The sequence below is a fragment of the Nyctibius grandis genome, chromosome 5 (assembly GCF_013368605.1).
Source record: "Nyctibius grandis isolate bNycGra1 chromosome 5, bNycGra1.pri, whole genome shotgun sequence".
Taxonomy (NCBI): Eukaryota; Metazoa; Chordata; class Aves; order Nyctibiiformes; family Nyctibiidae; genus Nyctibius; species Nyctibius grandis.
In genome coordinates, this window is record NC_090662.1 from 30236794 (window position 1) to 30262392 (window position 25599).

Below are 25599 nucleotides of genomic sequence, written 5' to 3' on the forward strand. Positions count from 1 at the left end.
AAGTAGGAAGTCAAGGAAGGGTACCAGGAGACCTGCATGGTTAAACAGGGAACTGCTGGGCAAACTCAAGTGGAAGAAGAGGGTGTCCAGATCATGGAAGGAGGGGCTGGCCACTTGGGAGGAATATAAGTCTGTTGTCAGAGGATGTAGGGAGGCAACTAGGAAAGCTAAGGCCTCCTTGGAATTAAACCTTGCAAGAGAGGTCAAGGACAACAGAAAGGGCTTCTTCAAATACATTGCAGGTAAAACCATCACTAGAGGCAATGTAGGCCCACTGATGAATGAGGTGGGGGCCCTGGAGACAGAGGATAAAAAGAAGGCGGAGTTACTGAATGCCTTCTTTGCCTCTGTCTATACTGTTGGAGGCTGTCCTGAGGAGCCCCGGACCCCTGCGGCCCCAGAAGAAGTCAGGATAGAGGAGGAATCTGTCTTGGTAGATGAGGGCTGGGTCAGGGACCAATTAAGCAACCTGGACGTCCATAAATCCATGGGCCCTGATGGGATGTGCCCGCGGGTGCTGAGGGAGCTGGCGGAAATCATTGCTAGGCCACTCTCCATCATCTTTGCTAAGTCGTGGGCAACGGGAGAGGTGCCTGAGGACTGGAGGGAAGCAAATGTCACTCCAGTCTTCAAAAAGGGCAAGAAGGAGGACCCGGGTAACTATAGACCAGTCAGCCTCACCTCCATCCCCGGAAAGGTGATGGAACAACTTGTTCTTGATGCTGTCTCTAGGCACATCAAGGATAGGGGGATCATTAGGGGCACTCAACATGGCTTCACCAAGGGGAAGTCTTGCTTAACCAACTTGATAGCCTTTTATGAGGACGTAACCCGGTGGATAGATGATGGTAAAGCTGTGGATGTGGTCCATCTCGATTTCAGTAAAGCGTTTGACACGGTCTCCCACAGCATCCTCGCAGCTAAACTGGGGAAGTGTGGTCTGGATGATCGGGTAGTGAGGTGGATTGTGAACTGGCTGAAGGAAAGAAGCCAGAGAGTGGTGGTCAGTGGGACAGAGTCCAGTTGGAGGCCTGTGTCTAGCGGAGTCCCTCAAGGGTCGGTTCTGGGACCAGTACTATTCAATATATTCATTAATGACTTGGATGAGGGAATAGAGTGCGCTGTCAGCAAGTTCGCTGATGACACAAAACTGGGAGAAGTGGCTGATGCGCCGGAAGGCTGTGCAGCCATTCAGAGAGACCTGGACAGGCTGGAGAGTTGGGCGGGGAGAAATTTAATGAAATATAACAAGGGCAAGTGTAGAGTCCTGCATCTGGGCAAGAACAACCCCATGTACCAGTACAAGTTGGGGGCAGACCTGTTGGAGATCAGCGTAGGGGAAAGGGACCTGGGCGTCCTAGTGGACAGCAGGATGACCATGAGCCAGCAATGTGCCCTTGTGGCCAAGAAGGCCAATGGCATCCTGGGATGTATTAGAAGGGGTGTGGTTAGCAGGTCGAGAGAGGTTCTCCTCCCCCTCTACTCTGTCCTGGTGAGGCCGCATCTGGAGTATTGTGTCCAGTTCTGGGCCCCTCAGTTCAAGAAGGACAGGGAACTGCTAGAGAGAGTCCAGCGCAGAGCCACGAAGATGATTAAGGGAGTGGAACATCTCCCTTATGAGGAGAGGCTGAGGGAGCTGGGTCTCTTTAGCTTAGAGAAGAGGAGACTGAGGGGTGACCTCATTAATGTTTATAAATATGGAAAGGGCAAGTGTCAAGAGGATGGAGCCAGGCTCTTCTCAGTGACATCCCTTGACAGGACAAGGGGCAATGGGTGCAAGCTGGAGCACAGGAGGTTCCACTTAAATATGAGGAAAAACTTCTTTACAGTGAGGGTGACCGAACACTGGAACAGGCTGCCCAGAGAGGTTGTGGAGTCTCCTTCTCTGGAGACATTCAAAACCTGCCTGGACGCATTCCTGTGTGATATGGTCTAGGCAATCCTGCTCCGGCAGGGGGATTGGACTAGATGATCTTTCGAGGTCCCTTCCAATCCCTAACATTCTGTGATTCTGTGATTCTGTGAATATAATGCGATAAGAACTAATAAACTGCCAAACTATTGGAATCCTTATAAAAACTAACAGTGGGATAGAAAGTATGCACAAGAGCTCAATGGAGCCATAAGACCGTATGTAGTATCCAAAGGAATTCTCATCAGTCTGCATCAAACAGTCATGTTTCATGTTTGCGTGGAAAAGATCAACACGCGACTCCTCTTTCTGCTGATTCTCACATTTCCTTAAAGTACTTGGGTCTGTACAGAACATGAAGCTGCTACCTGCATCCAGGCCAAAAGAGATTCAGAGACTGATCCTAACTTTGTTCTCCTATAAAGGCCTTTGTTCTCTGACTTGAATGTCGATGTTATGTTTTGTTGTTTTTTTTAAAGTGTGCATAATTTCAGGTTTAGCAGGATTAAACGAAAACAAAATCTAATGAATTCTGTAATGCAAAGCATGTTACAGGTCACTTGAATCTATGAGAGTTAGCATGCTAATTACTTTAATTTTGACTAAGAAATTCAAAGCACTCTTACTCCCCAGGTGCATGAACAGATGTCAAGGGTAGCAGAAGCACATATTTAATGCTAGCTTTGGGTGCCATGTCTGCACATGGTCTTCAATGTGTGAGCTAAGATTGTCTTATGTCCAGACTTCCCCCTCTAAGTTCACCTTTAGAAACCTAGACAGAAGCGTTCCTGAGAGTGGCCACTGTCTATGGTATTTTGTAACCCATATAGCTTTCCATGGTGGTGATTTTCCGTACTTGTAAGAAGCAGTTAATTTTCACTGAATGTCCTGAAGAAAAAGTGAAACATAACTCTCAAAGGATATGAGTTTGAATATTTTGCTTCATTGCTTGTGTGAAGTGCATTGATCCACAACTTCAGAAAAGGTTGGAAAGCTGGACATGCGCCAGCAAGGTGCGGTCGCAGCCCAGAAAGCCAACCATCTCCTGGGCTGCATCAAAAGAAGCGTGGCCAGCAGGTCAAGGGAGATTATTCTGCTCTGCTCTGGTGGGACCCCACCTGGAGTACTGCGTCCAGCTCTGGAGTCCTCAGTACAGGAAAGACATGGACCTGTTGGAGTGGGTCTGGAGGAGGGCCACAAAATTGATCAGAGGGCTGGAGCACCTCTCCTATGAGGAAAGGCTGAGAGAGTTGCAGTTGTTCAGCCTGGAGAAAAGAAGGCTCCAGGGACACCTTATTGAGGCCTTTCAATACTTAAAGGAGGCTTATAAGAAAGATGGGGACAAACTTCTTAGCAGGGCCTGTTGCGATAGGACAAGGGGTAATGGTTTTAAACTAAAAGAGGGTTGATTCAGATTCGATATAAGGAAGAAATTTTTTATGATGAGGGTGGTGAAACACTAGAAGTTGCCCAGAGGGGTTGTAGATGCCCCATCGCTGGAAACATTCAAGGTCAGGCTGGACGGGGCTTTGAGCAACCTGATCTAGTTGAAGATGTCCCTGCTTATTGCAGGGGATGATCTTTAAAGGTCCCTTCCAACCCAAATCATTCTATGATTCTATGAAGTGATGTCAGAATTGTTATTTCCATGTGTCAGCCAGTGTCCTGCCCTGTGTATTACATATGCTAAGACTAACAGTGTGCTTGCATCCTGTGAAACTCCACAATGGAGAAGAAAATCTCGTTCCCATTGTGGTCTGTTCAGTCTGTTCATTAGGGTTGTCAAAGCAGCCATTGAAGTTTTTGCGTCTTGTTTTCACTGGATGGGAATTTAAATAGTGCTTGACCCACCTCAAAGTTTTGACTACATGAGGAGTTAGTGGCTCTATGTATTTACTTCAGGTATTTGGGTGTGGTTTATTTAGATATGTCTTATGCTCATTAAAGCTGTGTTTTGCAGTTTTCTTAGTAGTGATCATGGACTGATTAGTAGGGCTGACTACTCCTCCCCCACTCTGAGAGCGCTTTGGTTGTCTACAGAGTCCTACTGATGGAAAAATGGTGAGAGTGAGCAGGGAACCAAGCTCACAATTTGAAGCACACAAAGAAGGCACACTTTTGTCTCAATTTGAGGGGACAGCCAATTTAGAAATATCAGTAATCATAATAGACCTCAGTTTTTCATTTCAGTATATGAAAAATACATGTTGAAGCCAATAAGATTGATTAATATAATAAGATGAGAAACTCAAATGCATGGAGAGTTTTGAGATAAACTGCAGGTCTCTTTTTCTGCTTTAGAACCTGTGTGTTTGCTCATGTATAGCAAGGCATGTATGAGAAACAGAGAGGAATACATACATATGTATTTGTGTATTACACATATACTGTCTGTAAATTACCATTTAAGGTTATCATTCAGTTACTCATTCTTTACTGAACAGAAAGATGGGAAGGAGATTTTGTCTTTTACATTTGAGTAAAGGCCGGCAGTGTTGATCTGCCCTACATCTTCGTCATCTCCTGTTGGGGAACCTATTACCAGTGCCATGGTAGAGCTGGATCTGAAAAGAGGGCCTATACAGGAAGAATATTTGTGGAAAAGGTCAGAGTAAGAGACAAACCCACCAATAATAATAGACCCTTTGATTTATAGAGAATTGTTTATTAGATTTTTTTTCTGTTAATAGAATATTACATAATTATGTCATTGCAATTTATTCAGTTCACTCGGTCATGAGGAGGAATTCTGATAAGCGTGTGAGATCCAACTGGAAAAAAAAATTAAATTCATTTTCTGAATCCTCTGTCTGCCTTTGCTCTGTGCTCAGGGACAGAGCTCTCATTTGGAAGAGAGGGTAGAGAGGGAAAAGAGTAGCAGATGTCTTCAAGTTAGGTACTGCTTGCTCAGCTGTATGATATCTACACCGTTTTATGTATCTGAATTCAGAACTCCCTCATCTAAAAATGAAAACCACACTTTGCAGGGCAATTGAGACTGCCAGAGATGGCTTTTTTCATAAACAGCATCTTATCCACTCTGCTTTCTATAGAAGAATAGGAGCCACACTTAAGTAGGAGTCACTATGCATTTGTATGTTTACCATACCTCTTAGATACATTTAGAAACCATACCCCTGTTATAAATGTTGCAGGAATGTAAAACTTTACATAACATTTTGGATCTAAACTAGCCCATAAATGGACAATATTATTTTTTTTGGTCTCCATCTTGCTGAGTGTTATTGTTTCAGGATTCCTACACTGAAAGATGCAGGTCTACACACGTGCTGTAGTTTTGAAAAATTGTCTGCATATATTAACTAGTCCTTAGCCATGTAGCCCTGTTGTGCAATGCTGCATAAGGTTGTGTGGATCATAGAGGTAAGTCCTGGTAATTGAATAACTAGTGTTCCAGGTGGAGCCTGAGGTGGGATGCAAGTGTTTGCAGTGTCTGCATGCCTTCTTCCTACATCTGTCTCACTTTCATGAGCGATACAATTCACACACAATTATTTTTTTCTGCTAGAAAAGTTGAACAGTTGGTGCCAGCCTACATAATGGCTGGCTATTATAATGCCTTCTTTTTTTTTTTATTAACAAAAGCACTCTGAATATTCATAAAAAGTTGACATTATTTCATTAGATGTTGCAGGTGTATGGATAAGCCTACGTATCATGCTCTCTGCTGGATATCTGCATGAATGTTTCTAAAACATGACTTCCCACAAGCACGGAGGACAGATAGCAAGGCAATTAATAGGCACTGAATATGTATTCCCAGTCTGTCATTCCTGCTCTCTTTCTTGTTAGTTCAGAGCTGCATTTATTATTACTTCTTAGATAAATCTGCGAGATCCTAATCAAGCTCTCCAATAGACAGACAGAAATGTGTGTTTATCAAATTTCTCAGCCTTTTTGACTTTCTTATTTTTAACAAAGAAGTGTTTATATGTTGGATTTTTACCACTATTACAGAAACAAGACCTTCAGAGTTTATTTCAAAATCAGAGTTGCACTCCGGGAACTCAAAAATTTCCAGTCATGTTCAAAAAGCAGGAAATTTGCCATATTGTAAAGGTTGTGGTTATAACCACTGGTTGACTGTGCTTCAAGAGCACCTCGTGACATGGGACAGAGCCCGAAATTTTGTTCTGAATTTATTAATTGTATAGCATGAGGGGTTTCTGATATATCACAGGCTCTTAGGATTGACACGGCTACTGAGTGCCCATGCAGTGCAGCTGCATGGATCAAGTGACTTGCAGGTGCTGGGCTGCCAAGATGGCAGGAAGTAGATATAAATGGTGATGATGGTCTGGAACCCCATTTCATTCCTTGCTTGTGCTCTACCACCACTTCTCTGTGCAATTAATAAATAATAATAAGGTTTAATGGACAACTTTGGCCTAATGACATTTTGAAGTGATATAAATGGGTGGAGAGCTTGGAGAGTTTGTGATGAGAGACTTAAAATGTGCAAAAATCATCTTGTGTTGGGCTCACAGAAGAGCTATTAGAAAGAAAGATCCATAAATCTCTGCTGTAGTGAGCATTAATCAGTCTGGGCACCTGATGCATATAAGCAAATGTCCTGGTTTTCCCATGAGCTTCAGAGTTATGCTTTCAAGAATAATAACTACTTTCTGAATTTTAGCTTCCTGCCCCAAGAGAGTCTTCTGCTCTCTGGCCATATAGGCATTGCTGACAGCCTCAAATACACCCTAACTCTGTCACATCCTATACTGAAAAACAGAGTGCCCATATTCAAAAGCAAAATAAAAACGACACAGTAAAGGCAAATTGTCAGATTTTTTTTCCAAATTCTATGCTTTGCAATAAAACTCCAGCAGTTGAGGTTTGTGATTCTGTCCATTATTTCCAAGTCCCTATGCTAATTTTTATCCATTGCTTTTCACTTCAGCATGGATTATCAGCTGCCTGTGAATTTATAGGCTGCAGATCCACTCAACACCCTGTAAGAGCTTCTAATTCTCAGAATGACACCGTGGCAGAGACTAGGCTATTAAAATGTGTATATGTACATATACACACACATGTATAACAGAACTAGGTTTTAATCCCAGCTCTATCTGAACTAGCTTTATATGAACTCCCAGTTATTTTAGCTGTAAAACTGGTGAAGGGTTATTAACCCCCAATGTGTGAAGCCTTTTTGCCTATTAATGGCAGTGATCAGTAGTGAAATGTTACGAGCAGTCAGTGGACTTGCTGGGACCACAAGTCATGGTGTCTGGGTCTGGTGTCGGCTGGGACCTATAGTCGACTACTACTGCAGGGAATGGGAGAGGAGCCATGTCTTCCTAGGGCAGATTAATAATCTGTATTTTTTCCTACGGCAGGCTGCAAAAGCCATAAATTTAAACAGAATAAGCAGCTGTGCTCCACACAGGGGTTGGGGTCAAGGTGAGACTGGTTATAATTCGTTCATTTCTGGAGTTTTTCACATGGTGGTGGTTCTGCTACTTGTATAAACAAAGCTTTTTAAATGCAAGTTTTAGGGATACATATGAAACAACAGTTAAGATTTTGCTAAAAAGTAAAGCCAACTTAGAGTTTCTTGAAATACTTTTGGGAAGCGGGGTTGACAGAAAGATATTTTGTGGGCACGCTCCATAATTTCATAACAGACTTGTTCTGAGCTACCAGAACTATCTACGTTTCTTATTCATTAGGCCAGATCCCAGTACTCTTCCTCAACTCTCATATAGGTACAAAAGTAGAGAGGAATAAAAAGCCCCAAATATATGTATTTTTTGTGTTGTCACTGACTTTAAAAAATATAAAATTGTAATTTACCATCAGGTGTAAGTGGGCTTGGCTGCCTTTGACTCCCCTCAGCTGCATTGATTGACACAACCTAAAAACCCAAGTCTACATTATTTTTTAATATTTCTCTCATAGTTTTGAAAACAAAACCACTGTTCAAGTCTTTCTTTTAAAATAAAGAATGCATGTAGAACATGTCCTCTATGTTCATCAGACATACTGTTGAATTTGATAGTCCTATCATTTGTAAGCTACATATATTGTTGCTTTAATGCATTCCCTCACTACTTTGATAAAAGCCTTAAGATGTTGCCTCTAGTCCTTTGATGTTTCCTTCTGATGTTACAGTACCACTTTTTTTTCTTCTCTTCCAAAAAATCTGTTTTGCATAAACATGAGCAGGCAAGACATTTCTAGTTAAGGACAGAAACATCAAGTTCTATCTATAAAAGGGCAAAAGGAGAAGGTATATCCAGACTTTTATATATGCTTGTCAAGCCCTTACAGATTAAAAATTAACCGGCATGGGTGTTTACATTGCAAACATATTAGAGAGGAAACATATTTCATTAGTTCAAAAAAAAACCAAACCAAAACTAATTTAGGCTGCAGTGAATTTTCTTGTGATGCAACAGTTTATTTCTTAATAGGCTGTTACGGGAAGTCTGGGAGAATAAATCTTATACTGGTAAGAAAATACTTGCATGTCTAGTCTTGTCCGCAGACTATCAGTCTAGTAACATGGATTAATTGGTTATCATACAAGAGAAAAGATTGAATTTTTATATTTAGCTTCAAAGCCATATGCATTACCTTGAAAAATAAAATTGCTTAGTTTATTTTTTACTGGGAATAAGTAAGGGATTAGTAGTAGTAGCACTAGTAGTGGTAGTAGTTGTAGTAGAAGAAGAAGAGATGTTTCAACTAAAGGTCCCAGTGAAGAAAAGGTGCTGTTGTCCCAGTGGGACTGAAATAATTCGTGCCCCAAAGGCTTTCTGAAATGAAAAAGATATAATAATAGCTATAGATAAATATTATTATTCACATTTATCAAGGAAAATAGATTAAATGTTTTGCTCAAGGCTGTATAGGGAAAATGTAACAAGGGCAGGGACTGAATACACAGATCCTAAGTGCCAGTCCACTGCAATTTAAATTACTAGCAAGTGCAGAAAGAGTAATTTTCCTGTGAATGGCATGACTGTTTTTCTGCATTCAGGAAGAACTCAGTGTAGTGGAGCCACAACATGGTCTGGTGATTAAAGAATGCTAACTTAAGCCAAGAAATACCAGCTTGTCATCTTGCTTCTTCCAAGACATACATGTCCTTTGGCTAGTCATAATTTTTACTGTTTTCAAGAGCAGAAGATAAGATCTCATAATACATTATAGCTATAAACTGAAAATTGCAAATCCTTTTAAAAGATTTTTATGATCAATTCTCAGTAAAGTAAATAGGCATAAAATATGGTTTATTTTTTGCACCCAAAGAGTGGTATGCTTCTTAAGACTTGTTTCACAGCTCACTGATGCAGGATGCCCTTGACAATTACTGCTTAAAGTTCAGTCCTACAAACAATTGTCCATGTGAGTATTCCCCTGAAATCTGTGAAGGCCCTTGGTAGGATAAAATGGGAAAAGTGTAGGTAGTTGTGGGATCAGGGCCTAGAAAGGTATTAGCAAGGATAAAGACGTTCTTGTAGCAATAAGCAGTGATTAAACAAACAATCCCCCAACTCTCCACCCCCTACCCCACCCCCAATGAGATGGAAGTAAGTAGAGACAAAGTAAGCTCCTAATTAGCTAACAGAAAAACTGGGAATTGGAAACAGGTAGGTTAAATAAAAACTATTTGATTGTGGAATCAAAAACTATGCAACCACAAAAAGTTCTAGAGAAACAGAAAAATGGAGGGAACCAAGTGATTCTTGAGAATTTGTTAAACACATTTACTTCTTCATCTCACCTCAAGTCAACTGCTGCTTTTATGTCCACCTTCTGTCTTCCTTGTGTTGTTAAAGCTATTGAGTTTAGACTTGGGAGGATGGAGACATGGCCTTCAATTTCCATTGCTCACTAGTAGAGGAGGTCACAACCCTGAAAGGTGCCTTTTTTTTCCCTAATCTGCAATACTCTGTATGCTCTATTTTAATACTGGTTGATTTTACTGTACAGCTGTAAAACTAAATCTGGAATTTATGCGATTGATCAGAGTGTGAATGATATGTATATATGAAGGCTTATATGTAGCCTTCTATTTCCTACTGCTGTGCAGGCCACTTGCTGTAATCCTCTGTTTTCACCTTTTTACCAGCCTTTGTCTTTTTCTTACTCTCTACACACTTTCTTCAGAGACAATATCCAGATCTGAAGCCTACAGTAAAAACACTTAGAATTTTACTGTACAGCAGTCACTGGTACCATGGATCATTTTAACTTGTCTTGCTTCTATGCAAAGACTTTTTTCTGTATCTGTCACATCAAGGGAATCCCAGAGTAGTTTATATCAGACCTCCCAGAGGGTGGCCTTTAAAGGTAGGTTTAGGAAACTAATAGTCATGTTCATCTCTTTTGTAACACAAACTTCTTATTATTGAAGCCTAAATGCTAGGCCTACTTGCCATCTGGTACACTGAAATTGAGATTGTATACTGGAACTGGGAGAAGAAATATTTACTATGGAGTTTTTTGTGGCTTTTACTGAATCCTCAGCCAAAAAAAAAATCCCCTGGTTCCTCACTTCTCAGTGTTTGAAGTATGGTTAGTAACCAAATTAGCTGTCACCCAGGGCTGCTCTTCCATGAGGCACCTTTCCCCTCCCATCTGTGGCAGTTTTTACACAGTGGACACACACCTTGCACATTTTGACATAAAATCTAGTTTAAATAAATTTCTGTGTACATCTTCTTAACAGTGAAACTGTACTGCTGGTACTGTCTTCTTGTCTATGAGGGAGGATAGACTAGGATTTGTTTTAATGAAGCAGTTAAAGCTTTAAATTTTTTCCTGCCTATTTACTGTCGGGTCCAAATTTTGCCAACTTGAAGAAAACCCTAGCAACAAAACAACCAGGCCTACTTTGAATCCATAAGACGAACAAAAGCCTGGTGGCAATTATCAGTGTTTCTTGTTTTGCTGGTAGTCTTTTGTACGAACCCCAGCCCACACTGGCAAGGGGCTTTCTGGCTGATGTACCCCTATTGTCTCTTCAGCTTCAGGTGTAACATCAGGACCCTTTGTTCTGTGCAAATACAGAAAGTAAGCTAACCAGGATTTTCTGCATCCAAGCTTGTTTTTATCTTGAACGCATTCTATTTCTTTGTTTTGTTTAATAACCATTTCTTCTACATAACCACCCAGGACATTTTCTTGTACCAAGCAGGGAAGTCCAATCCTTCATGTTTATAATGGCTAGAAAAACTGGAATTGGGTCTAAATTTCTTCTTATTATTATGTTCCAACATTCTCTGTTTGCTTTTGTTTTGTCTACTTCCCACCTTGTGTAATTGCCTTATCTTGGTTTTCCTTTTCTTCTTTTAAGGTTGTTTAGTTTTCGTTACAATGACAGACTCATCTGTCTTTTATTTCATAGTTTTATTCCCCCTATTTTCTTGGTGAAGGGCTTTATTTTTGCTTTCAAGTATTCTGTCTAGGAATACAGGGATACTCAAAATATCTTCTAAGTAAAAACTGAAATTGCTATTCTTTCCATCGCTCAGTCTTCTGACAGTTTTTATCAAGCCCTATTTTTTTCTACGTACATTATCAGCCTAATCTAGCCAGTAGGTCCAACTTTTCTAATTTTTCTTAGTCATAGTGTTACCCTCTTTCATATCATATTAAACCCAGTTCTTGTTTTATGCCTATTCATCCTAAGTCAGTGTTTCCTGCTCTTCCCACTGCTCTGAACATTGCCTCAAAGCTTTCCAGCAAGTAGGAGGCTAATGCCATCTGCACATCTCAGGTGACTTGAGTATTCTCTGCTGATACTGTTATGCTTAGTCTCTAATTCAAGGTTTACGGAGACCTTTGTGTAGGAGAAAAGGGAGTTGGTGATATAATTGAAAAGGACCTTTTCACTTACCTTGTCAAATGTAGATTTCAACCCACCTGCACTATAAATGTTTTTGAAGAGAGAAAAACTACTTAATGTAAAGTGTACCTTTGGAAGTGAAAATGAAACTTCAGTCAACATGAAAATCTTGCTTCAGGAACAGGAAAAGTGGGTTAAATTTAGCTGCACTGGAGACGTGGATCAATGTGACAAGCTAAATTCTTCTGCTGGAGATTCAGCCATGGGGAGGGACAGCAGGAATTCTGCACTTCAAGTAGTGGGATTTTGTAATCTTTAGGGAAGGATAACCTTGCTCATTATAGAGATCATCCTGACTATAACAGTGAGCCGTGCACTCATGCAGCTGTGGACAAAGAAGGAGGGACAAGGCAAACAAACAGCTCAGAGACCAGCACAGCTACAGTCTGAGGCCACATTTGCCTCTGCTGTCCTTTCTGTCAGTTTTCTGTAAGAAAGCCTTCCCCACTCTGGCAAGCATTTATGCATCTGTTAATTTAGTGGGATGGTCCTGAGGGCCACCAACGTAAGGATAAAATCTGGACTTGACTAAGAAAAATAAGGGTGTCACCAAAATGTAACCATATTACATATATTCTCTGCATACAGCTAAGGAAAAGGTGATGAGCCCAAGTAAATCTCAGTAAATTATGTTGTTAAACTGCTTTGAAACAGTGCTGAATAAACTGGGGTTGTGAACTGGGTTGAGAATAACCCTAGTGTTTGATGTTAAAGATAATTAGCTCATTCTATATTATAATAATAAAAGACTGTAATAGGAAGAGTTCTGCCTCTGTGTTTAGGCTTTGTGGCCTTTTGAATGGCAACAGTGATGACAGACTGACAAAACGATTGAAGGAAACTGCTAACATGGCCATATTATGCTATCGATTTCTTTCAGCATCTATTGTTCAGTTAATAATACATTTAAGAAGACACAGATAGGAAGTTTCTTTCCTTAAAAGTGCTGTATCATTTCTTCTTTTTTTAACTGAAATTCCAGCCAGAGTTAAGGAAATACCCTTATGAACCACTTCTCCTTTCTCTCCCTTGAACTAGCTGGATACACACAAACAGTGACATACATTATTCATGGCCAGATTTGTTCTAATCTTTTCTTGTTTGCCCTGCTGTGTTCGAGTACCTGGGCTCTGGGGCGATGCTGTATTGTAGAGGTGATAAAACTGATAGAAATCCAGCCACTGCCACTAGGTAGCTATGCTGGCAAACCAGTGTTTCTGCGCTTTATCTGTGTGATGAAAATCAGGCTTATTGGTTCTTGCTTTATTTTGCATGTGCGACAAAATCACAGTTTTATTGGCTGTCTTCTTAAGGCAGACCAAAGAGATTACCATTTGCCTTCTTTCCGTAACATGGCCTACTGATTATGCTGATAAATGCTTACTAACTCACTTGATAATTAAATAAGTTCGTTAATACTAATAAACTCACTTACCAAATCCTAGTGTTAACATTCACAGCACACCACTGTGTTGCACTTCAAACACTGTGACATGTTTTCCTCCTGCAAGTTCTGTGGCAAGACACTGAAGTCTCTTTAAAATACTGTTATCATTATTAAATATTCTTACTTGCAACTAAAAAAATTACTTTTGGGGGCAGAAAGATTTCATACAGATACATAGTATGACAATTATTTTTAACTTGTACATTCCTTTCCACATTAGGACCATTGCATTTGAAAGACTTGTTCTGTACAATACAGCTTATAATTAATGCTCTTAATAATGACTTACCAGTAGTAATCTTTAATTCCATATTCACACAGAACTCTCATTTAAACTAAGTGGGAGTTTCTCTTGATTAATCCCAGTAAAATCAATCATCTTTTATTAATTAACAAGTTTTTATTTAGTTGATATTGACTGAAAACTGTTGATTAGTCTGAGCTTACCCTAATATCACTCCTCCAGCCCCTATTCTTTAGTGTCTACTATGTGCACAAATGTTTGTTGTACCTGAATTGAAATGTAAATGCTGTAAAGTACAACTTAACGTCGAAGGACATGTGCTTGTTTCTGCTAGGTTGCCTTTTGATTCTATTTATGATGCTTTTATAGCAGTTCTTGTTCTAAAGGTTTTTAAAGGTTGATTTCAGAATTTAAGTAATTATAAAAGGAACTGAGTTTTGATCTGTTGTACATTAGAAATGGTATTAATATCTTCTCTTTTTTTTTTGGCTAATTGACTTACTGCTGAATGGAACTTGTTGAGAGCTAAGATTAGTTTAAATACATGTCAAAAGGCAAGACTGCTTGCTCAGTTCAGTACTGAAAGTACCAATTACGCTATTTTTGTGAGATTTCCAGTCAGCTGCAGAGTACAGCAAAACGTAAGTGTTTGAAGCCTTGCACTCTGTAAGTGTTCTCTGAATGAATTCTCAGCTTCCCTTGCCATCTTTAGCAGATATTCATTGGTCTTAGGCTGAAAAGTATCTTTTCAGACTCAAACATGCAAAACTACAGTTCAGAAAAGACTCCTCAAAGTAAATTAAACAATTTTAAGTAAAAATTTATATTCATCATAATTTCTGGTAATATTAGGTGTTTTTTCACTAACAGCTAGGCTCTTTATGTAACTCTTCTTTGTAAGAATAGTGGCAAACATAAATCCTATTAAATTATTAAAATATTTCAAGGACCATATAATTACTTCACTGTAAATCCACTCTTACTACTCTCTGAATATAAGTGGAAGTGTATTGCTGAGAGAATATACTTGGAGCTGGTGTTCAAGTACTGAAGGTAATGGTTGCTAAGCCCATGAACAGAATGCCAACAGCATCCTGAAGTATGAACGTGGTCAGACCCATTGCCACTTACAGCCATAAAACATATTTGAACACAGAATGGACCAGGTGGATTTAAAAAAATGCTCTTAGCTGATATGAAATATTTTTTGTTACTCTTTTTCTCATATAGCTATGCTTGATATGCCATTCCTGGTTTTGATGGAAACGTCACCTACTGCTGTCAGCTAACCCAATCTGCTCCCCTTGTGTGAAAGTACACTTTGTGGCCAGATCCTAAGCTGGCTCAAAATAATATTGCTGCCTTGATTTCACAGAGATTGTGTTATGAGGCTGAACCGAAGATGCCTACTTTGAAAGCTTCTACCCTTGCCCTCTTTACCATTCTGAGACTGATGAAAGCAATAGAAAGCACATTTCTTTGGTTGAAGCTGGTTTTGTTTGTGTCATTACAGAAGCTATAACCTTTCACAGACTTAAAATAGCTTGTCTAACAGATTAGCCTCCCTGATATAGATCTATGACTCTATGTGACTACCTCACCAAACCACCTTATGCCACTGGCTTTGTTGCCTCCATTCTGGCAGTGCATGGGCTGGGGAGCACATACCTGAGTACAGTTTGTTTTCAAAATGAGGGAGGACTGAAACACACAAAAAAGAGTTAGTAATAACCAGTGCTGTCATCTGGTGGTGAAATTGTTACCAGTTTAACAAACCAATGGGTTTCATTTTTTTGAGGGAGTTGATGTAGTTCCCTTGGCATAGAGTCATGAATCTTTCATATTAGAAATAGGCAAAACCAGTAGTTTTATCCAAAATCAGTAAACTTTTTGAACTTACTCTATTTTTGAAGAAGAATTACATGGCAGAAGTAGGCTTACTGTGTTCAGGTTTTGTCTTTTTCTTCTTTAGTTTGTGCTGCCAAATATGACAAAGTTATTGGAAAGCACATTATAAATGTTATTATTTGTGTGCAAACACTATTTGTCCAATGGAATGAAGAAGTAAGGACAAGAAGACATACCTCTCTCTCAGAAATATCAGTATACTCAAATGCCAAAGTACTATTTTCTCCTCTTGCAATTTTACCATCAGCACTTTTTTCCACCTTTTAATTGATGTGCATACGCTTACATACCAGGAAAATACACTTTTCAGACCTAACTTCTAGGATTGTTTTGCTGTCTGTAACTGAACAGGAGGAATATTACTGCCGTCATTGCATCTCAAATGATGCAAACAATGAGAAATGTATTATTTCATGCTCCCTCTTCATACTTTTTAAGGCTGACTTTGCTCCGAGTTCTCTTAATCTTTAAAGTGAGATACAAGTGAGAAAATGATAGTTGTTACATGAAAACAATTAGAAATCAAAGAACAAATCAGTCTCTTGAAACTATCCAGGAATTTGCTAAAGTAGCCATCATACAAGTGATCTTTCTTCTTTTGGTTCATTCATTTTGAAGTTCAGCCTCCTGACTCTCTCATCTACACATAAAGGTAGTACACATACCTACCGGTTCTCTCCAGTGTTAGACCTTTATTCCACACTTTACCTATGAATAACAAAATAGACTATATGGATCTTCATAATACAGTCATCTTTTGTCTTTTCCGAGTGCTTTCATCCGAAGTTAAACAGATAAAAATGCTGACATTAAAATATAAACTTTTATATCTGCAAGCATTTTCATTATTCCTGATCTCTGTATCAGCCTGTGTTATATGAATCCTATATTTTGGAGTAGATTTCTTTTTGTCGTAAGATTTTTGTCAGAAAATCTTGAATCTCTGAATAAAATACATCTCTCTCATTACAGATTTCCCAAGCTGCTATAACTGTAATGTTAATGGATCTGTGCTAGTTGTTGCATTTGACAAATACAGAAGAACTTTTTAATGCTGCTCTTTTGCTCCTTCTACAAGGACCAAAAAAACTGCACTGATGGAAGTTCATTAGCAGAAGATTTTAAACTAAAAACCAGATCATTGTACTTTCCATATTCAAAATTGATTTTCCTTGAATACATGTGTGATACTCTCCTCTCCATTTAATAACATCTTATTAGCTGACCTAATTTGAATGTCTTCTGGAGATAGAGACAAGTAGTTAAGTAAATTATCAGGACCTAACTCTTTAAACATAGTGAGCTGTACAAAAAGTTTCTTTCCATTCTTCAAATGCAAGAGTCACATTCACTGTCCTTTAATAACACCAATAAAGAGGAACTGGAACAGTAAAGATTTATTATATTCACAGATCTCATGAATCAATGAGAGCATGGACAGGGTCACTGTGCAGAGTCAAAGTAAGGATATTAGCTGGGGTTTCATAATTTGATTGTGGTCCACTGTTATGCTTGTGTGGCCTATTAACTGTAGTGGTTGGTTTTATTCACAGTTTAGATTTTCAGCTTAAATTCTAACTTAAATCAAAGGGATAGTTCTGTAAAAATACTTCCTGTAGTTTGCTTTGCTTAACTTTATAAGCTGTTTTTATAGTGCGATGTTAAAAACTTGAGTCTTTTCTGCCAGTGAAGACCACAAAGTCATCGAGACTCATTGTTATTTTAAAACATGACAAGCTGGCCTTAAGACCTTAGGGATTCTTTCTTCAGAAGTCAAGCTGGTGATGGATAAGGAGCCATCAGAGTTGTGTGTATCTTAACTGCAGGAGTTCAATTAAGAAGCCAAGAGTGTCTCAGGTGTACCAGTGCAGATGGAAGTGCTTGCTTTGATAATGTCTCTGTAGCTGCTCAGTGCAGGTAGTTGGCTTCCCCCAACTTATTTCTGATTGCACAAGGAGGTTAGCACAGAGAAATACCTGAAAGGACTGAGCTCAGTGAGTGCTAGAGAATACCACAATGGGGAAATGCTATCAAAATCCCTGCGTCTGCACGGGGATGTGACAGGAAACGGCCAGCTGTAAGATATAGCCTCTAACAGCCACAGCCCTGAGAGCTCTGCTGCCTTTCTCTCCCTGAGAGAAATGCTGTTCTGCCACCTGTGCCATGCAGAATAAATTTCCTAACCCAGCACTAGTTTTTGCAAAGTCTGTTCTGCAGTTCTTTTGCTCCCACATTCCTCTTGCTTTTCGTAATGGTTGGCAGCGTGATGGAGAATTTCTGATTGTTCCCATCCTACCTCACATTTATAATTATCAGCTATTTTTAGACAGTGAAATACCAAAATACAGAAGCAGTAGTCATTGTTGAAGACATGGCCTTTGTCAAAGAACTTTAAAATATTTCCTCTTCAGTCTCTTCACCCTTCAAAGAACACTCACAAATTCATGATGAGTATGATGTCAAAGGTTAAATAAGATGAAAAATAGTGCATTGGAGTCACATGAGAATTTTTTCTTAACTTGAAAGCTACTGTAAGGCATCAACTAAACACAGCTGTGAGTTGACAGACTGGATGTCTTTTGCTTTGTATTCTCTCTTCATGCATATTAATGTGAAGGTCTCACCTAGTCAGATCAAAGTTCCAATATGAAAAATATTCACATTTAAAAATTAATTACTGTATTTAGCTTAAGTAATTAATTGACATAATCACACACGCTTTTATAAACTAAACATTAAAGTGAACAGCTACATTATTTGGTGATAGTTTTTAAGATAGAACAGAAGTGTGCAATTGCTAAGTTAAATTGAAATTTCATTTTATTATGAAATAATGTCACAAATATGCTTTTCTCAAAAAGTTTAATAGAAAGAGCAGGACAAACAAACAACTGATGTTCATTTGTAATAGAAGTTAAAATTGATTATTTCATCACTAAAAATGCTTTTTTTCCTAACCCTTAAAATCCATTTGAAACTCCTCAGAAAGAGAGCTAAAATAGTCTGTGTTGTGACTATGTTTCTTATCTTAAAATGGAATTAGAATTTTTGGGTACTTACAGAACATTTTAATAATTAAAAAGTTCATAATTAGATGCTTATTTTCTGGTACTGTGGCTGAAAAGAACATGAAGCCTCATAACTCAAGCAGTTTCAGAGAGGTGTTGTGTTCGGGACTAATGATAAATGATGTGATCCCATCAGGGTAAGAAATTTTACTTCAAAAGCTATTAAGAACACTGGAACAAATTAACATCCAGCAAAAATGGCAAACTGTAATGAAGTCTACTGAGTTGTGTCCGGTATACTATGGCCGTATTTAAGCATATTATTTTGTTGCAGAGATTTAAACATCTATTAAACTGAGTGAATTTTCATCAAAGAAAAAGTTGCTGTTACAGTAGCCAGTTCTCATATCCAAAAATCCACAAAATTTAAACACATAAAGGGCTATTAGGCCACTCGTTCTAATTTCTCTAAAATCACAGGCTTTTGTACTCCATTCAGTTATTATCCTAGTACTTTGAGTCCAAGAATGAGTTTGATAAAAGTGTATCTTGGATTTGGCTAATGCATCTCCTCCAGAAAGTTATCGAGCCTTAGTTTGAAGAAAACAGCAGTTAGAGCATTTCCTTTTGAGTATTTCACTGTTTAGTCACATAATTTCCGATATGAGCTTGCCTAACATTAGCTTGTGGCCAGTGGCTCTTGCCACGCTTTCTGTACTAGCTGAAAGATCCTGTCAGATTCAGCATCTCCCACAAATTTCACAGATTTCAATTTAACAACAAGAACATAGATGAGTTTCTTCAAACTTTCATTGCAACACCCTTTTCTTGGTCTTCAACTACTTCTATAGTTCTCTTCTGCATCCTTTCAATTTTTTCAACAGTGTTTTAAAAATATTTAGGGTAAAAATATTTTTAGAATTCCATTACTGATCTCTCCTGAGCCATAAATAAAAGCAGAGTAAAGCCAGGCTCCTATTCACTACTTCCTTTATGCCATTTTCCCTTTCTTGCTATAACATCATCCGGTCACTTCTGCTGGGTTGCTGGTTTATTACGACCCCAAATTCTTTACAGACTTGTTGCTTCCAGTGTTTTCCCCATTCAGTTTTCTCCATTGTTCCATCCTGTATTTCTTCCTCCAGCATATGCAGGTGTGTGTTTGGCTAACTGGGAAAACATTTTCTTTCAATGGATCACTACTCTAAAAAATATTTATTCTTTTTAGTGGGTTTTATTTTTCATTAGTCCCAAATCACTGATGGAAATGTTGAGTAGTACAAGACTGAAGAACACCTCTTTCTGATGCCGAGCCTTTGCTGATTACTTTCTTATGCATGTTCGTTAGCCAATTCTTAATCCAGTTAAAACACGCTTTATTGATATTGTGTAGTGCTATATTTTTAATTAGCATATTGAATGATACTAAGTCAAAAGGCACACAAAAGTTGAACTGTATTATACCTACATCGTTACCTTTGGCAGCCTAACTTGAAATCTCATCAAAGAACAGAAGTAGATTTGTTTGACAAGGCTTATTTTGCACAGAACTATGTTGACTAACATTAATTATATTCCTATCTTTTAATAATTTATTAATTGAATCTCTTTTCAGTTTTCCTATTATTTCTCCCAGGACTGATGTTGGGCTAAGCAGCCTGGGAGTACAGGTATCCCCTGCTTGCCCTTAGTGGAATATCAATACAAGATGTAGCACTGCTACTTACTGGAATATCATTGACATTGTTCATGCCTCCTTTAGGTCCCCTATATATGCCCTCTTTCTTACTTTTGGCATGCTAGGTATTCTTTTACTAATGAAAAAAAATTTCATCAGCAAATGTGGAAGTAATATAGTTTATCTAAATAAACTACTGAAGGCTGAGGCATGCCATTGTGCAATATATTAGAAATGAAAGTAAAATTAGTGTGAATGTGGGAAAAGATGTTACACAACTCTACCGCAGTTTTACAACATGGTGATGTGTGCTCAAATTAGAAAGAACAGTTGAAGAAGTTTGAATATGCATCTGTAATTCTGAAAGGTTGTTACATTCTTGTTCTCAGAACTGGTTTGTCAGTGAGATATAAGATAGAACTAGGTACAGTCAGTTACATGTGCAATGGGATCTTTTCTGGATTACAAAATCCATCTCAAAGTGTTCTTTTCTCTTCTAGCTTTGTTCTGGTGGATTTTTAATATTTGAATTTGGCCTGATGCTTTTGGCTCCGTGCATGCTTGATGTTTCTATTTCTGAATAGGCTTTAATTTCACCATTATTAGGAAAGCCAAATAATAGACAAAAGCAGTGCCTAGGAGGGAGCGGATAATCTATTTAAGGTTGAACTTTATGCTGTCCTTCACTCTTCAAATAATCTGAAATAATTAGCATTTAAAGTATATAGCCACAACCACTGCAAGAGAATGCCTGGGAGGAGAACCAGCACTTCATCTGCACAAATTGGTCACCTTGTTACACCTTGCACACACAATAGTCAAAAGAACCTATATAACTTCAGGAGCACTTGGCAGGAAGGATCAGGTCACTGACTGTACTGAGAGCTAGAGCAGATGTGCCAGTAGTCCTGGGCTGTGTTTGAGGCTTGTCTGAGTCAAGATCTGGATCATCTGGTGGTCACTGGTTGCCTATTTCTGCAAGGGATTCCCAGAAATCAGGCATATCAATGAGCAAGGCCATCCGTTTCACAAAAACATAGGAAGGTAGAGAAACATTTAATAGAAAAAAAATCTTCTGAGAACTAGAAGATATGCTTTATCAAATCACACTGCTTAATTTGTGTCAGAGACGAAAACCTAGATTCCATGGAGCTGCCAGGTTCTTGGATGCTCTACCCTGAAAACCATCTCAGCGCCTTCCTTTAAAGCTGTTCTGCTTTAAACAAATGATTAAATAGGCATTGACCAAGAGAGAGGAAAAAAAAAAGAAGTTAACCCTATATTCAGATTGTTGTGGCAGTAAAGGATGTGTCAGCATCAACATTGCAGGTCCCTGGTCCAAAGAAGTTTTAATGATTTTATGTATAGGAGGACTCCTAGACTGGAGAGATTCAGAGACCCTCACCTTAAAATTTCACATAGTCTCTGACAAAATGTTCTCACAGATTATGGGAACACCTCAAAAGATGAGGAATTAGAAAATTAGTCTCCCAACACTGCTGGAGGATACAGTACTGGGTTTATCAGGCAATATAAGGATGCTTCTACTCTGAAAAATCTTTTTTTTTCAAATTTTTGTGGAATGACCTTATCTGGTGGATCTAAGACATGCACACGATCAAGGTCTCTAAAGCAGCTAAGTGCATGTTGATCTGGGCTGTTATACTCATGGGATTACTTATGTGTGGGAGTGATCTTTCAGTTATTTTGCTTTTTGCATTTATTTCACTGAACCCCTATCCTGGTACCATTTTTTTCCCAGACTTAATAATGATTATCCACAGTTTCAATGTTTAGACTACCAATTCAAATTTCCCTGAGTATTTCTAGATTTCTTTTGCTTCCTCAGGTGCTCAGGGCCTTGTCCAGTCAAGCTTTGAAAATCTCCAAGGATGGAGATTCCATGACCTCTCTGGGCAACCTTTGCCAGTGCTTAACCACTATTTTCACACCATTAAAAAGCAGCTCAAAATCAAGTCAATATTTAACGTTTGTAATTATGGTAATAGTTATTTAAAAGAGTTTGTGTCACCTAAAATTTTCAGAAAATCTAAACTGAAACTTAGCTTAATACTACTGATATAAGAAAATAAAATTCATCCAGCATCCCAGTGGAGAATAAAACAATCATACTTGGTATTTGACACTGGACTACCTGGTTTCATGAAATTATTAAGTTTTGTGTTTCTGCCTCTATCTCACTCATTTTGAATGGGCAGTTTTAACAGTAATTTCTAATTTTTGAGAGCTTGACTTGCAATCTTAGTATTCCTTTAGCATAGCATGACTTTTTTCCCCCATTTATTATACACTAGTCATATAATTATAAAAACAGGATTCCAGCTCTGCTTTGTCTTTACATAGTGGTTTGACTTTCAAAAGTGCTTTACTTCTTATTATTAGCATTGACTTTTAAGACTTATTTAGATATATAAAGATGTTCATGGATTACAACTTTCAGTACTATTTGAAAATCAGGTCATAGATCCCTTTTTAACCTCAATGGTTCTGCTTTGTAACGACCGCAACTGGCACACTAAAGGGGATGGAGAGGTTTGCAAAACCATAGCAACCGATCCCATCAGTGAAGCTTTAAATTCTTTTCCTGTTTGTGGAAGTTCAGGATAGTACTGACAGGATATAAGCGCTGAAAGAATATCATACAAAATAAGCACTCCTGATAAAACTGATTTTTGACTTAGTCAGCAGTTAACTGATTGTGTTTAACAGATCCTCCCCTTGCCTGGTGGGATGGCCCCTGGTGGTTCACCAGGAAATTGGGCTGAACAGAGATTTCAGTCTGCCACGAGCAATCTGAAGTCCAGAGAAAGGAAAAAGCAAGACACTGACTTTTCAGCAAGCTTCTTGTGGCAGAACCCACGTCCTTATTAGAATTCCTTATTAAAAACAAATTTTAAAGCATGGATTTCATGCTTCAGGCAGGCCTGTAGAATTTCTAAGACAACAATCTATTGCTCATCATGGAGTGATCATCAGCTTTATTTACGAGAAAAAAGTAGTTGGAGTGAAATGCAGTAGATGCATTGGTAGCCTATGCATTGATCCCACTCCCATTTATGCCGTGTGAAGAAGCTGTGATTTCAAAGCTGTTGATTGCAGTTCTCTGCACTGCTGGAAAGAGATCTTCATCAGTTTAGGCAATGCAAGGCTCTGGGTAGTGGTCACTTTGCGTGGATTCATTCAGTGACTAGGGTCCAGCACAAACAAGAAGCGTCCATGGGTGCTTCTGAAACAGCAGCCGAAAACAAGGGTGCACAGTAATCCCTGGTCTGACCATACAACAGGACATATTTTCTTTCCCTCAGCACATATTGCATTTCACCCAAGGTTGATACTCTGGTTAAACTGACATATAGTAGATTTCGTGTTTGGATTCTAATTTAAGAAAGTGCTTGAGTGTCTAACTTTCAATATGAGCTTAAGCCTTACTGAAGCTGAAGGAGTAAACAGATGCATAAGAATTGGAATGATTTGGGATGGTTTTACAAGTATCCTTACACATGATAAATCGGAGGTTAAATTAACAATACATTATACACTCTCTAAAACTAACACGAAGATCTCAGTTAAGACAAGTCATATCATGATTTAAGTAAATCCCAAATACACATGTAGTTTTTAAAACCTTACATGGGATGCATACCTTCCTAGCTTAAAACAGGGGAAAATCTAAACAGATGCTATTTCAATATTTTAATGGAATATTATTTAATAACTTTAAGGCTTACATCAAAATAATTAATATTATATTCATTACTGCATGGCTTAATCTTTTTTACTAGACTAGAATATTAGTTTGAAGAAACATAATTAAAATAATGCTAGACATGCCACCATAACATGATTAAAAATAAAGTAGGTCCTTCAATATTGTACAAAAATATAGCTAATTTAAATGCAAACCCCTATTATGGGCTATTTATCTCTGCTTATATATGTTAGGGGAATTAAAAAGAAGTTTGTTTAAAAGACTGAATTTTTTTGGAGAAAAAAGGTCTGCAAAGCAAGTCTTGCTATTATTTAACAAATATTAATCATGCTTACACAGAGGCCCCTTGAGAAAAATTTATTACAAGAAATTTGTGACCAGTCATGCCATAGGAAGAGGAGAAAGCCACAGGGCTGAAATGACAGTAAGGTTTGTGTATGCAGTGCTCCTCTGGTAGTTAAATTGCAGGAATGTGACATTGATCTGAAATGGGAGCTGTTTGAAGTAGCAACTGTCAATCTCTGTAATCAAAGGATGTCCCAAAGTCTTACTCAATTAGCAGTTTTGGCATGACCACTCAGTTTATAAAGTCTTACCAACTCAAAAAGTGATCTGTCCTCAAGAAGCACTTTGAGAAGACCACGCGATTTGAGCATAGTGAACACCCATCCAGGACTATAGCTTGGACTCTATTTTTTTAATTTTTTTTTTTTTTCAAAAGAGCAGCAATGCCTCATTTAACTGACTGTACTTATTACAAGGTGAGCCAAATGTGGATTTAGGTATGAACGAATGTCTGCTGCTGTTGATATTACTTGAAATTGGTTGGATTATATTTTTCTTTATACATTTATTTACTGTTTCAAGTACAAAAGAGTAAATACACTGTGATATTAATTTTAGAGTACATATATTCTTGTAGATTTGATTGTAATGATCAATGATTTCAACAGAGATCGTTCTTAAATGAGAAGAGAAAAATGTGTAGCGAAATTCTGGTCTTTTCTCAAGATCATGTTTATGCTTTCTAGTTCTGTTTTTCTTTGATAATTATTCAGAAGGTTTATTCAGCTGTGTTAGAGGAAAATAGTATACAAATAAGAAATGTGTAAGGGTACAAAACTGAAAAACAAGATTTAAGATTAATAATAATTCTATCCAAGTGTTATTAAAACTGAATCTATTGTTTTGAAGTTTTTAAAGTGAACATATGGGCAAATACTGGTACCAGTAACTTGAAACTTTAGCAATTATTTCCATTCCTTTCCAGGTACAAGCACACTTGGAAAATCAGTCTAGATACCACATACAGCAAAGCCAGAGGCACCAGGTGAAGCAGTACCTGACCCTCGATACCAAGCTGTCCAGCCAGACGCTCTCCCTGTCCCACTCCCACACAATCCAGCCCACAGGAGTGACCTCCATTTTAAGAAACGGACACATGCCTCCTGTGAGCGATATTGTCACACCAGAAAGCCCTGTTACCAAGCTGCTGGCCCTTGGAGGAGAACACGAAAATGCGGTAGGGCCGGGCTGGTGAAAGGAATGGAGAAATGGGCGTTACGTACTTTTTACATGACACACATTGTATTGGGAGTGGGCAAGAGATTACTTTCTTTACTTTCAAGGGGCCTTCGTTTGCAGCATTTGTTCCCTGAATCCTTTTGGATTACGTGGGTGATTCTCTTGAATACCTGTGAAAGGCTTCTTGCATGATCAGGCTTCTAAATTACTGCTGGTTAAAATGTGGTGTTGCATCTTTTTATCTATGTGTCTTTACATTTTTTTG

At 38.5% G+C, this 25599-nt stretch overlaps 1 protein-coding gene across 1 annotated transcript in view; it reads left to right on the forward strand.

The window, feature by feature from the left end:
* The window catches only part of TFEC (transcription factor EC), a 105151-nt gene that overhangs the window by 40627 nt on the left and 38925 nt on the right, over nt 1-25599 (forward strand). The window contains exon 2 of the mRNA XM_068401237.1: nt 25081-25332. Within this exon, the coding sequence (XP_068257338.1) occupies nt 25081-25332 (252 nt within the window). The remainder of the gene's footprint in view (nt 1-25080; nt 25333-25599) is intronic.